This window comes from Solea senegalensis, unplaced genomic scaffold (genome assembly GCF_019176455.1).
Source record: "Solea senegalensis isolate Sse05_10M unplaced genomic scaffold, IFAPA_SoseM_1 scf7180000013775, whole genome shotgun sequence".
NCBI lineage: Eukaryota > Metazoa > Chordata > Actinopteri > Pleuronectiformes > Soleidae > Solea > Solea senegalensis.
Genome location: NW_025320890.1, coordinates 52274 through 64608, shown reverse-complemented (window position 1 = coordinate 64608; position 12335 = coordinate 52274). Strand labels below are relative to the sequence as shown.

At 39.4% G+C, this 12335-nt stretch overlaps 1 protein-coding gene across 1 annotated transcript in view; it reads left to right on the top strand.

The window, feature by feature from the left end:
* The window catches only part of LOC122760592 (usherin-like), a gene marked incomplete at its 5' end in the record, with an annotated part of 107052 nt that extends 96712 nt beyond the window's left edge, over window positions 1–10340 (top strand). The window contains 12 exons of the mRNA XM_044015707.1: window positions 1399–1605; window positions 2116–2208; window positions 2811–2956; window positions 3223–3341; window positions 4076–4174; window positions 4278–4454; window positions 5228–5311; window positions 5409–5550; window positions 5712–5799; window positions 6586–6654; window positions 7555–7755; window positions 8000–10340. Of these exons, the coding sequence (XP_043871642.1) occupies window positions 1399–1605; window positions 2116–2208; window positions 2811–2956; window positions 3223–3341; window positions 4076–4174; window positions 4278–4454; window positions 5228–5311; window positions 5409–5550; window positions 5712–5799; window positions 6586–6654; window positions 7555–7755; window positions 8000–8089 (1515 nt within the window). The remainder of the gene's footprint in view (window positions 1–1398; window positions 1606–2115; window positions 2209–2810; window positions 2957–3222; window positions 3342–4075; window positions 4175–4277; window positions 4455–5227; window positions 5312–5408; window positions 5551–5711; window positions 5800–6585; window positions 6655–7554; window positions 7756–7999) is intronic.
* Between the last annotated feature and the right edge of the window lie 1995 nt (window positions 10341–12335).

Genomic DNA, 12335 nt, shown 5'->3' with positions numbered 1-12335 from the left:
TACTGCACTACTTCTGACAGGCTACAGATGACTTACACATGCAAATCCCAACCCCGCCTGACCCTATGCTGTGTACACCCTCTAATTATACCCAAAGTGAGCACACAAATAAGATTACTGTGTGTGTGTGTGTGCGCGCGTGTGTGTGTAACTCCTTGATGAAGGTGAAAAGTAATTGTCATGCTAGATATGTTGGTGTTGGGTTGCATGGTGAAAAGGTTTTGCTCTCACTGCTGATGCTGGTTTTGATGGATGGTCCTATGAATTGACTTATATCCTTTTGTTGGCCTGGTGCATGCTGGGTAATTAAGAGGCACCTTCATCATTAAGAGTTAATAAATCTAAACTCTTGTGACAGACAGAAGAAAAAAAAAAGTTTGTCCGACTCTTACGTTGCATTCCCTCCATCTAGCAACCTGGCAACCCACAGTGATGTCACCTGCGCACTGTCCATCTGACGCCTTGTATTTTGATCAGCGCTTCAACATAAAAAGAAAGGAGAAAACATTAGTGAACATGTTTGAAAGAGCGAGCATGAGTCTGACTAAAAGCTCCTCTAGTACACATCACCTGCAACTAGGCTCCTTAATGGCTTAAGTGGCTTTAAAACTGTAGTAATTTTTGTGGTTTGTTATTGTGTTACTCAGTGACATTTCCACACAGGAAGTGATTTTTGTTGCATTGCTACTGATGGAGACAAGGTGGAAGCACAACAGCAACATAGTGCCTGCAAATGTTTCCATGTTGCCTGAAAAACACCAAAAGGCCCCTAAAAAAAGCTTGTTATTCAGTACTTTGTGGAGAAGGGGAGGGGAGGGGTGGTGAAAGATCACCTAGGGGTCTGCAACCTATGCAGTGCCCCTTGTAGCTTTGTATTTATTTATTTTTCCTTCTTTCAAAGTGAATAACTGACAAATTTGTGTTTGAAATATAGGAAGTTCTGTCCAGCTTTGGATCCACATACTTATGCCAGTTCTCAAACATGAACTACATCAAATGTAAATGTTGCTTTATTTATTTCAGTGGGTTACTTTTAATGTCATTTTCCACAAACAATGGATGGACTAGGTCTGCATAATTCTGCACTTTTTGCCATTTTATAAAAAGGGTTGGTATAAATAGCAATGAAAACAATGAAATGTCAACATATATCTGTATAAAAAAACTCGATATGTGATATTATCTTTATTTTCTGGGTCAAATGGGTTTTTGTGGTTCCAGATTAATTTTATTTGGGTGCAGAGTGGACAAAAATGGCTCTGGTCATAGGTCATGTTGAGGTGCCTGTAATATTTTGATAACTAGACAGAATTCTGTTGTCATTATTTGACTCTAAATGGAACCATAATCAGTTCTTGATCATCAGATATTCTAATTAATATGAGGTTTGACCAACAGGTGTGGGCAGTCAACCTGGCTGGTCACACTAGCAGTCCATGGGCCAATGGGAGGACAGGACCTGCACCACCTGAGGGCGTAGGCCCTCCCATTTTCCTGCGTGTTTCGGCCACCTCTGCAGTCGTGGATATTCGCCCTCCAGCTCAACCCAATGGGATAGTTAGCCTTTACAGAGTCTTCTCTCGGACCCACAACAACCTCACTCTGGTAAAGATGGAGTAACACTCATATTAAGGTTCATGTTGGAAGTCTGTGCTGCGTTCTCTTTTCATTTTTTCCCAACTGCATCCCCTTTCCATTTTAACTGCCTCTTCCTCACCGTCTCCTTGAAGCTGTTTTCAGACATAAGCTCCGTCTGGAGAATTGTTTGGCACGTTTTCTAGAGACTGCGTTGACAAATGAAAATTGCAGGGTACGGGGAAATGTCCGGAACATTCTGGCGAGGGGTGGCGCCTGGCCTGGTCATGCAGAAAGTGGGACACCCGCTTATTGTGAATTATCCCGAGCTTTTCTCATTGGCTCACTGGAACATTTTGCCCAAATTTGACAAGGGAGCAGGCAGGAGAAGTTCCAAAAGAAACCTTTCCACACCTTTGTGTTTTTGATTTCAGGAAAATATCATTATGTGTTTACATGTCTGACAACAGCTTTATTGTTTCTTCTTCCTCCCACTGACTCCTTCATGATATAACCAACATGATATACCTCTTCCTGTAGCTCTCAGAGGGAACGTCCCGCCAGCAGATCCTCCATGGTTTACATCCTTATACCCAGTACTGGGTAGGAGTAGAGGCCTGCACCTGTTTTCAGGTAATATTATTTAAATGCAGCGTTACATGCAGTATATTTTCTTTAGTACAGCTCTACCTGGTCATGAAATTAATGGTTTTGAAAGACAAACTCCCACTCATTTTCTGAAAAGAGCCAATGTCGACCCTCCAGGAGCTACGAGATTGTAAGATGCCGTTATATTTTATATAATTGCGATGTCATGGAGAACTACTACACTTCCTACAATACCCAGGTGTAATAGTAATGTGTCTAACTGGTGAACTGTGCACATATTTACCACAGCCACGAACATCATGTCAGCTACAATGGGGAGGTTCAGCGGTTCGTAACGTGCTGTAAATACTGTTTACTGCACATACTGTGGTGTACTGCAACACGATATAAACAAGATGTCAAACTCAAAAAGGAGAAACAGTCATTGTTAAGGCATCACCAAGAAAGCACATCAACCAAGAAAATGTAACTACACTTAAGTAATTGTATTATGTAACATGTAGTGGGAATTATTTGTCGTAACAGCATTTATTGTAAAATAATTTAGGTATACTGTATACATTTTGTCAATTTATTCTGTCAGGATACAGTTTTTGTACACTCTTTAAAACTTCATCATTTCCCAGTGCTGTAGCCGGGGTCCAGTGAGTGAGCTCCACACCCTGGCTGCTCCGCCAGCTCACCAGCCCCCTCCTCGTCCCATCACCCTGACCTCTCGCTCCATCCAGCTCGACTGGGATGAGCCTTTGGCACCAAACGGAGTCATTGAAAGGCGAGTAGATGACACAACAAGTTCAAGTTCAACAAAAATAAATAGCCATATAACAAGTATAATAACAGAAGAGAGCAAGACATTTAATGTGTTGCTACTCTCTTCTTATATTGTTATGAATTATATTTATTTACTTCTTTTTTAAATCAACTCTGAATAGAATACACCTTATGTGATGCCTAAGTTTCTGTTCTCTCCGTTTAATTGTAATTACTGAGGGAATTGTAAAAACTCATTCCCTCACTGTTTTTTTCACTGTTTTTCAGCTGTGAGTTGCATCTCAAATCATCGTGCCCACAGCCCCCACAGCCTATGCCCCTCCCCTGCACCGAAGGACCAATTGAAATCAGCTTCTTTGGCAAAAGGCGGAGCTACAACGTAACAGGTGAGTCCATCCATCATCTATACTTTCCATTTTACATTGGATGGGGTGTTCGAATCCCGACAGGTCACCAGTCCATGATACAAAAAATAATGGCAAAATAAAGGGTAACATAAAAAAAAAAAGTCTGAACACTATAATAAGAATAAGAGAAACGCAGAGCAGCAGCAGCAATAACTGACAATTTGACATGAAACACGAAACAAGAAGACCAGAATCATACATTGAATAAGAGTTGAAGCATTTTTTAATAAACATTTTCATTTATTTTTTGCTCTTTTTGGCTCCTCCACAGCAGATGATCCACATATTCCTTCAATAGCCAAGCTCTCTAAACAAGACAATAGACAATACAGTTAAATACAAATTCCAATACAAATAATAAAAAATAATACAAAATAATGCAGTTTATAGCTATTGCTGGTTTGCAACTCTTGTCCCTAGTTGGGTTTTTACATGAACAGTATAATAACATATACATGATCAAACACAGAACTACATGCTAACATTACATAACACATTAAAATGTAAATGCATATACATAACAACTACAAGCTAAACTAGATTACACACAATAACAATTGTCAAATGATAAATATAAGACATAATCAGTACAATACAAGTCAAATAAACCTTATATACTGAAAACAATTAAGAATAATAAAGTAGGACAGAGATCGTGAAATTTGGATAATAGTAAGAAACACTGTGTATGTATACTATGTTTTTATTTGCAGGTCTTCAACCGTACTCCACCTACGAGCTGAGAGCCGCCTGCTTCAACAACATGGGCAGCACCGCCTCCAACTGGACCACAGTTACCACACTGAGTGAAGGTGACAAATGCACCAGAAAGGCAAACACAAATGCAAATATCCCGCGTAATCAGTCATAACAAACACAACCACTCTTTCTCTCTTTCTCTCTCCCTCACTCCAGCCCCCCAGTATGTGTCTCCTGTCTCATTGGGCAGTAACCTGACAGTTATTTGGCTGGACTGGGCGGAGTCTTTCTCCCTCAATGGATACCTGACGGAGTACAGTGTGACCGAGAGCCAGCTGAGGGTCTACACTGGCTTCTACAGCTATCTCCACATTCCACGCACCTCACAGAAAAGTAAGAGCACACACACACACATATATATCTTCTACAAAATCAGATTACTGCTCAATGCTGTAACAAATAAATAAAAAATAAACTTGTGTATAAATACACTGTGACCCCAAAAACATCTAACTTTGCTTTATATGATTCATAAACTACTTGCAGCCCTTAAGCATTAGAACAGTCTCCATTAAAGGATGAGATATTGTTTAAATTAATTAGCTGTGCCACACTGTACATAGGCCATATAGCAGTTACGGGCAATAAGCTTCTTATAGCATGAACTTCATATCATATTTCATATTTAAGAGCTCTTTTAAAGGTGGACCACACGTTTCATTCTGTTGTAATATCTGCGCTTATTTGATCAGCTGTCAGTTTGACGAAGAGGACGAGTCAGGACTGTGACTAAGCAGGAGTTGTCATTCCAGACTGGGCTGCAGCTGAAGGTTGACAAAGTTGCGGCATTCGAAGGAGACTCTTAAGAATATTAATATTTAAAAAAAATTAAAAAAAAAAAACATTTAAAGGGATAGTTCAGGATTTTTCAGAAGTGGGGTTGTATGAGGTATTTAGTTTGTTACATACAGGTGACTGCACTTATCTTAAGAATAATGTGTGTCTAATACTTTGTAAACCACTCACTCCACTACACCAAGGTTCAGTGTTTATGTTCTCTCAGGCCTGGCTTTTGCACTACCAAATTGTCCCACTACATCCCAAAATTCAAGTCATTTATTCTATGTTTTAGTTGAGCTTCTCCATCTCTGTTTTTTTTCCCTCAGCTCTGTCTTTTCAAGTGACTTGCACCACCAACAGTGGCACTGCCAGCACTCCCACCATCAGATACAGCCCCGCCACAGGCATCGGTAACATGATCTCACACATATACAGTTGTTAAGAATAAATAATTATAAAAACATTAGGTTTCACTTGGTAATTTTCCATTTTCATCACTCCTTGCAGGTCCTCTGGAGCCTGAAGACAGCAGTAAACAGGACGCCAGCATGTCTGCCTTCCCAGTTTATACTGAACTGTGGTTTATCTTGCTGTTTGCACTGCTGGGTCTATTTCTGTTAGCACTTCTACTGGGCCTGGTGCTACAGAGGTATTGTAGAACAGAACAGAATAGAATAGAATTTCTTCTCAGATACTCTACGCGTGTTAATATAAATCTGCCCTGATACATAAAACTGTAGTAAAAAAGAAAAACACAGAGATTCCATGTAAACAACACGAAAATTATGTTGTTTTTTTCCTTCCTCTCAGAGCCCTGAGGAAGAATCCAGCAGCCAGAGAGCGCCCTCCACTGGTCATGCTTCAGAAGAGCAGGAAGCCTGGGGGAGAGACGTACATGGTGAGAGGAGCAATGATGGAGAGAAAGGAGGAATGAGGGAGGGAGAGAGCGAGGTTGTCGGGGGTTGCTAAGTAAAGATGAAAGAAAAAAACAGTAAACCTTCAAAGGAATCAAATCCATTCACAAGGATTTAGTCTGATGTTCTGAGCGCAGCAGGTTGTTGAATGAAAAAGTTTTTTCTGCAAATTGAAGATTTTTAAAAAGATTCTCCTGTGTGACCTAATTCCACTAGAGGGAGCTGTTACAGCCACTGTGAATGTGATGCACTCACTGTTGGTTTTATCTGTCCTGTTGTTTCTACACTGACTCATTTATTTGGGTGTTTTAACCTTGAGTTAAACCTCATTTGGTGCCGAGAATGTAAATTAAAGCTGGACGCGCTGTATACAGTTTGTTTTTTAAATCAGATGATGATATTTTATATACAGAAATGTACATACTGTATATAAGCAAACTATCCACATTTCTCCATTTGTTTGTTTACTTTTATTCTTTTTCTCAATCTTTCTCTTTCTGTTATTTTTCCCCTTTCATTCATTGCGGTTGTTTCTTTTTTCCTTCTGTTACATCTGTCTGTCTTCTCTGACCCGACTCATCAATATATTTCTATCCCCACCTTCACATCCACCTGTCTTTCTCTCTGTCTGTCTGTCTCTCTCTCAGAGGCCCTGTCCTGAGTCGTGCTCTGAACATCACCCTGGCTCTGTGCTCCTCCGTGATTGCCGCAGAGTAAGAACGTTTCCTGGTATTTTTACTAAATGTTTGTCTTGTTGTCGCCCCCTGCAGTTTGACACTGTAGCAGACTGTGTTGAGATCAGCAACGTTATACTTAAAAGCTACACTGTGTACACCGAGGTATGACATTGTATACTTTGTCATGTGCATGCTTGGGTGGTTGTGTTTGTGTTTGTGTGATCACAGCATGTTTTTTACTCAAATTATGAAATAGTTGGGGTTATACAAGGTCTTTATTGTTATTCAGTTCTCATATTGCTTTTAATTGTTTGTTGAAATGCACTGAACACCACTAGTAATTAGCAAACTATTTATCTTTAGCTACATTAACTCATCTTGGTTGTAATGATTATGTAGTACAGTTACAAAGTGCTTTAGAGGACACAGATGATGAATTGAGGGCACATGATAGGTAACTATTTAAAGCAGTATGAGAACATAGCAACTGGGGTGGAATTGAATGAGTAAAGCTGCAGCAAAATCACAAAAGAATAAATAAAAAAACACACAAAGGTGAAATCAAGAATAAAATTGAAAACATTGAAGAAGCTTTGAATGTTTTGCAAAGGTAAGGCAAATGAGTGTGACTTTCGAGATGTGCAATATGAAAGCATGTTCTACTTTATCTTCTACTCTTCTGTTTTATCTTTGGCTAAATGCATCGGCTTTTGTTTTTGTTTTGTTTTTTTTAAATAAATGCACATGTTTCTGCATATTTTCCTCAGCCCCTCTGCTGTGTGCCACTCCTTGTCGAGTACTGCCCCCTGTTGATGGTTGACTTTATAACAATGGCAGCTAATGTCACTTGAAATTAACACAGTGATTCAAGTGTTATACATGTTTACCTAAATTTAAGTTACAGAATGCTGTGGAAAGTATATCATGTTTACCCTATGCTATTGCTCACATGATTAATGCTGTTGTTGTTGTTGTTGTGGTAAAGCACAACAACAAAGATGGTGAGCAGGAACATGAAGTATAGTCATATAAACCGTCTGATTTCTAATAAATCTTCCACAGGGTCTGACAGACACAAAGATAGTCGGCAGCAGCTCCCGGTTCAGCCCCATGTCTGTGTTGCGGGTCCCCAGACAGACAGATCTTGGTCAGTCTTACACCCAGCATCCCCTGCACCGCAGCGTTAGTCAGCTGATTGACAAGAAGTCACTGATGATTGAGGACGGAGGCTGGGACAATCCACTGGGACATGATTCTGGGCTGGTGAGAGTCAAAATGTTTTTGCATTTTATCTTGAATTTACCATGACATCCCTGTAAGGAGGACCAGTAAATCCTGGTAAATCCTGGTAATTTACCAGGAGGAGTAAATTACGTTGTAAACAATTCATCATCTAATGTGATTGTTGTATTTTTGTCTTTGTACATGTTTGGTAAAGGTTGATTCATTATAACTAGAGATAATCTGCCATTAAATAAACGTTTCTTTCTCACTTTTTTTTTTACAGTATGTGGAGGAAGAAGAGTTTGTGGATGCCATCAAGGCCATAAGTTCTGTGAAAAAGGAGCACACCATGTTCACTGACACTCACCTTTAAGGCAAGGTCATTCAGTCAGGTTTTGCAGCCAACATTCAGAACTGGTTTCAAACCCTTACGGTCTGTGTTAACTGAGGACAGACGTGTCTTCTAATGGGATTTAGACAATGTATAATCCTTATATATGATTAAGGAAGTTTAAAAAATACTGGAAAAGAGACTTTGTTCACCGATGGAGACCAGTGATTTCAGTTGAAATGTGTTGAAAATGTGCTGGATGGAGTGTCAGGGTTTAGAGGTGGTTGTGTAAAATAAAACCAGACACAAAGACCTGAGGAGAAAAAAACCATAAAGGTCATTTTACTGCACCGTTTATTTTAAACTGTATTGAAACAGGTGTTGCCTCATTTTACCACACTGCTTGTATGACTCCCTGTAGAGTCCAATCGCCTTAATGTGAGTAGAGGCAGTGCACACTGCCAGTTAAAAAGCTACAGTGTACTGTAAAGCTTAAATGTATCCATAGCTCTATTGTTATTATACGGTTTGTAGACCAATAACTGCGTTGTTCCTTAACTTTCACTTATTTGACAGAATGTTCAGGATGATTTATGATTCATTTTGCTTGCCAACTGTTAGCAGTTTAGTGGTCTACTGGTTCCAGGTGATATTAAGCCATGGATATAAATGCTGTTAAACATGCATACAATAATCGCTGCCTCACATTTCCTGCATGTTCAATGCAGTGGTTGTGTAGCTGCTCAGACATAAACACAACAGACATTCAGAAGTTGCAATACTCTCATGAACAGTAGGGGCAGTGCAGAGGCAATGTAGTCATTGTCATAACTCATTGATTGAGTTAAGGGCCTCACATCATCACTTTTCTGTTGCGCTCTGAGAAATAACCAAACTCAGCTCCTCCTTGTTGTATGTTAAATGCAAATTCTGTAGTTCTATAGTCCAGTGGTGTCAAACTGGTGGCCTGCGGGCCACATGCAGCCCACCTCTTAATATCATGTTATAATGAAAACATGGCCACGACCTCCTCTTCCCTTAAAAACCGCATTCCACATTATTTACTGCACTTAATTTGTCTGTGTTTGATAGTAATAGATTTAATTTGGCATCAATCCATTTCAATACAAACACTTTTACTTTGAAAGTCTGTAAAAATATTATCATGAATATCTTTATTGCGATCATGTAATCATTTTAAGATCATATTACCCACCTGATACTGAGCAGTTAGTCGCTAATTGGTCCTAAGCTCATTCGAGTTTGACGCCTCTCTTCTGTACATTCTGAGTTGTGCATTCTGCCCCTTATTGGAATATTCCAGCTTCAAATATATCTCACAGACTTTCCCGGAACTGGCTCTTTTTCTGAGCTTTCTTTCAACACTTTGACACACATTTTCCGGCTCATAGCGTTAACTAGCAGCGGCATTAGCATTGACGCTAACTCAATGCCAGCAAGCCTGGCTACTGAACAAAGCAGAAAACAACTGTAACAATACCAACTAGAACAAATCACCTTGAAATAATCTGGGTGTATTACCTCAGAAGAAAGGTAATGTAGAGCAAACTAGTTGTATCATGCCTGGTTAGCTTGGTTAGCCTGGTAAACAAACAGTCGTCAGATTTAAGGGCGTTTCCACAGACTTATTGGTTAAAGTAATAAGTACACATAAGTTCACTCGAAACTTGTCTATTCCTGCTTAAATAAATGTGGAAATATCAGGTAAAACAAATCCTCGAGACTACAAATCAATTAAAGGTTGCTTCAACAAGCTGTCGTCGTGCCTAGGAAGCTTAAAATTATATGTGCAGCAATAGTTTCTAAGTTTTGACAAGACAAATGGCCTTGGTGTTAGTTTTAATGACGAAAAACTGCCAACTTGTGTTTTGTAAAAGTGGCTGGGAATCACACATGTGCCGTGTTGTGAGTGTTGTGGCTGTGACTTTGTGTAAAAAGCCCAATGTGAGATTTTTGTGGACAGTTTACATTTTCCTTTTAGAAAGACATAATGGAATCAGGCGCCGTTGTAGTGACGCGTGTTAAGCTGTCAGTGTTGCTTGTCTGTCTGAAGCTCCTTTCAGTCTCATATCAAGAAAACAATCGAAAACAATCTTTTTGGGAGGGGAGAAATTCCTCCCCACGTTGTGTCTTTACGTTGGTTTGTAAGTCAAGTTTAACATGATAGTATTATCAGGGAAGGTTGTTCAAATCATGTGTAGTGTTGACTTTAAGATTGACCTTCATGTGTTTTGTGCAAAGCTGTTGTAGAAACTTTCTTTTTTTTACACTGGCAGTATTATTTATATAAAATCGTACTTTTGTTGGATATTATAAATAATTGTCAAGAAAATGAAAAGAAAATGTGTTCTTATTTGTTTATGCTTCATATTTTTTCAGTGCAACTGTATCCCCTTTATATAGATATCTTTATTTAACGTTTCTTTTTTTTTCTTTTCAAACACTAGTTTTACAACTTATTATTATTATTATTATTATTATTATCATTGTGATTTTCTTTTCTTCATGTTTTTCACTTGCATCTACATGACGGACCAGCCCAACTCACCGGCAAGCAGATGTGTGTTCTGTTTTCTCTTGATAAATTACTGAAAAAATAGAGTAGTGATCATGGCCATTCTTGGCTTCCATAGCAGAGGTATGCTCTCTACTGCCATTGTAGTTTCCTCTTTCTTGGCTTCTTAATTGACCGTAGGTGTGAATGTGAGAGTAGATAGTTGTTTGTCTCTGTGTGTCCCTGCGATGGACTGGTGACCTGTCCAGGGTGTGCCCCGCCTTTCACCCTGTGACAGCTGGGATTGGCACCAGCGACCCCTGCAACCCTCATGTGGATGATGAAACGGTAGAAGATGGATGGAAGAATAAGGCCAGAGTTCCTTGACTTGGGTAAGTATAATATTATTTTATTACATTGTGAACTGATATTTTAATGGCACGATTAAAGCAGCATTTACAAATAAACAAAACTCAACCGTAACAAACCAATGAGAAGGTCAGGGGTGTAGGAGCTGGAGCTGTAAAAACACACACACTTATGTGATACTAACAATTTTTTAACAATTTTATATTTTATAATGTCACTCCATGAAGACAAAAGGGTTTTAAAACAACTCCATGAGGGCAACATATTTGATAAGAGTAACAGTGGTTTAAATAGAATTATTCAATCGTCATTCAAAAGTGCTTATAGTGTTTCCATGTACAAGTATTTGTCTTTCTATGGTTGTAAGGGTACATTTACAGGATAACACTAGTATTATGAATGTGAAAACATTTTAGTTTAAGGGGATATTTTTATATTGAGAGTCCTCACAACTATATAAAGACATGTGATGTTCAAGACACATGATGAGATACTAAAATAATTTACAGAATGATTGTAAATGGTGCAGCATAAGACAAACTGTATTAATCATCATGTTACACACAGTAAAACACAGATGTGCCTTCAGTTGTGGACTTTGTTAACACACTGGCGTCACTCACACAGAGCACCAACACACAAAAGGGGCCTCTGTCAAAATGATGCAGCTGTAGTTTGGTGTTGCTCCCGCTGTGTCCCTTAAGGGGACACGGAGGCAAGTTTGAAATTAAAAAAAGTAGCAGCAGCAGCAGCAACCGCGCGTCTGCTCAAGGACGCCAATCTGACAAGGACACTTCTAAAACATTCACAGCCACATTCACAGCTATCGTCAGCCGCCGTGAGAGGGAGAGGCTGTGAAAAGAAAGAGCTTGTGGAGTGATTGTAAGGGACAGTATGGCCCTGAGCCACACACACACACACACACAAGCAGTTTTATTAAACTCATAAATCACAACGACGACAGACGGTGTCTCAGAAAGGAGACTGTCTGAATGAGAAGGTTAGCGGACTGAAAGAGGGGACACACACACACACACACACACACACACACACACACACACACACATCTATGTGACACTGACAAAACAAAAATGTTGCACTTTATCCTCACAAACCACACGCTAACCACTCAGCAATGACTGACAGCCGCTCTTTCCATTTGTTTGTGTCTTAGCTGTCAAATCAAGAGCCCACGTTTGAAGGTGAAACTATGGATGAAGTTTTAAACTTATCAAAACTGTAGGTTAGTGTGGATTTATCATCACATGACAGGTTAACCTTTATAACGCCACAGTTGTTGTACCGTTATTACTCTCACCAAACATCTAACTCTACATCTACTGCATGTAACACCAGTCAAAATGTGACCTGTTAACATATTGTGGTCCTAAACCATAGTGACCT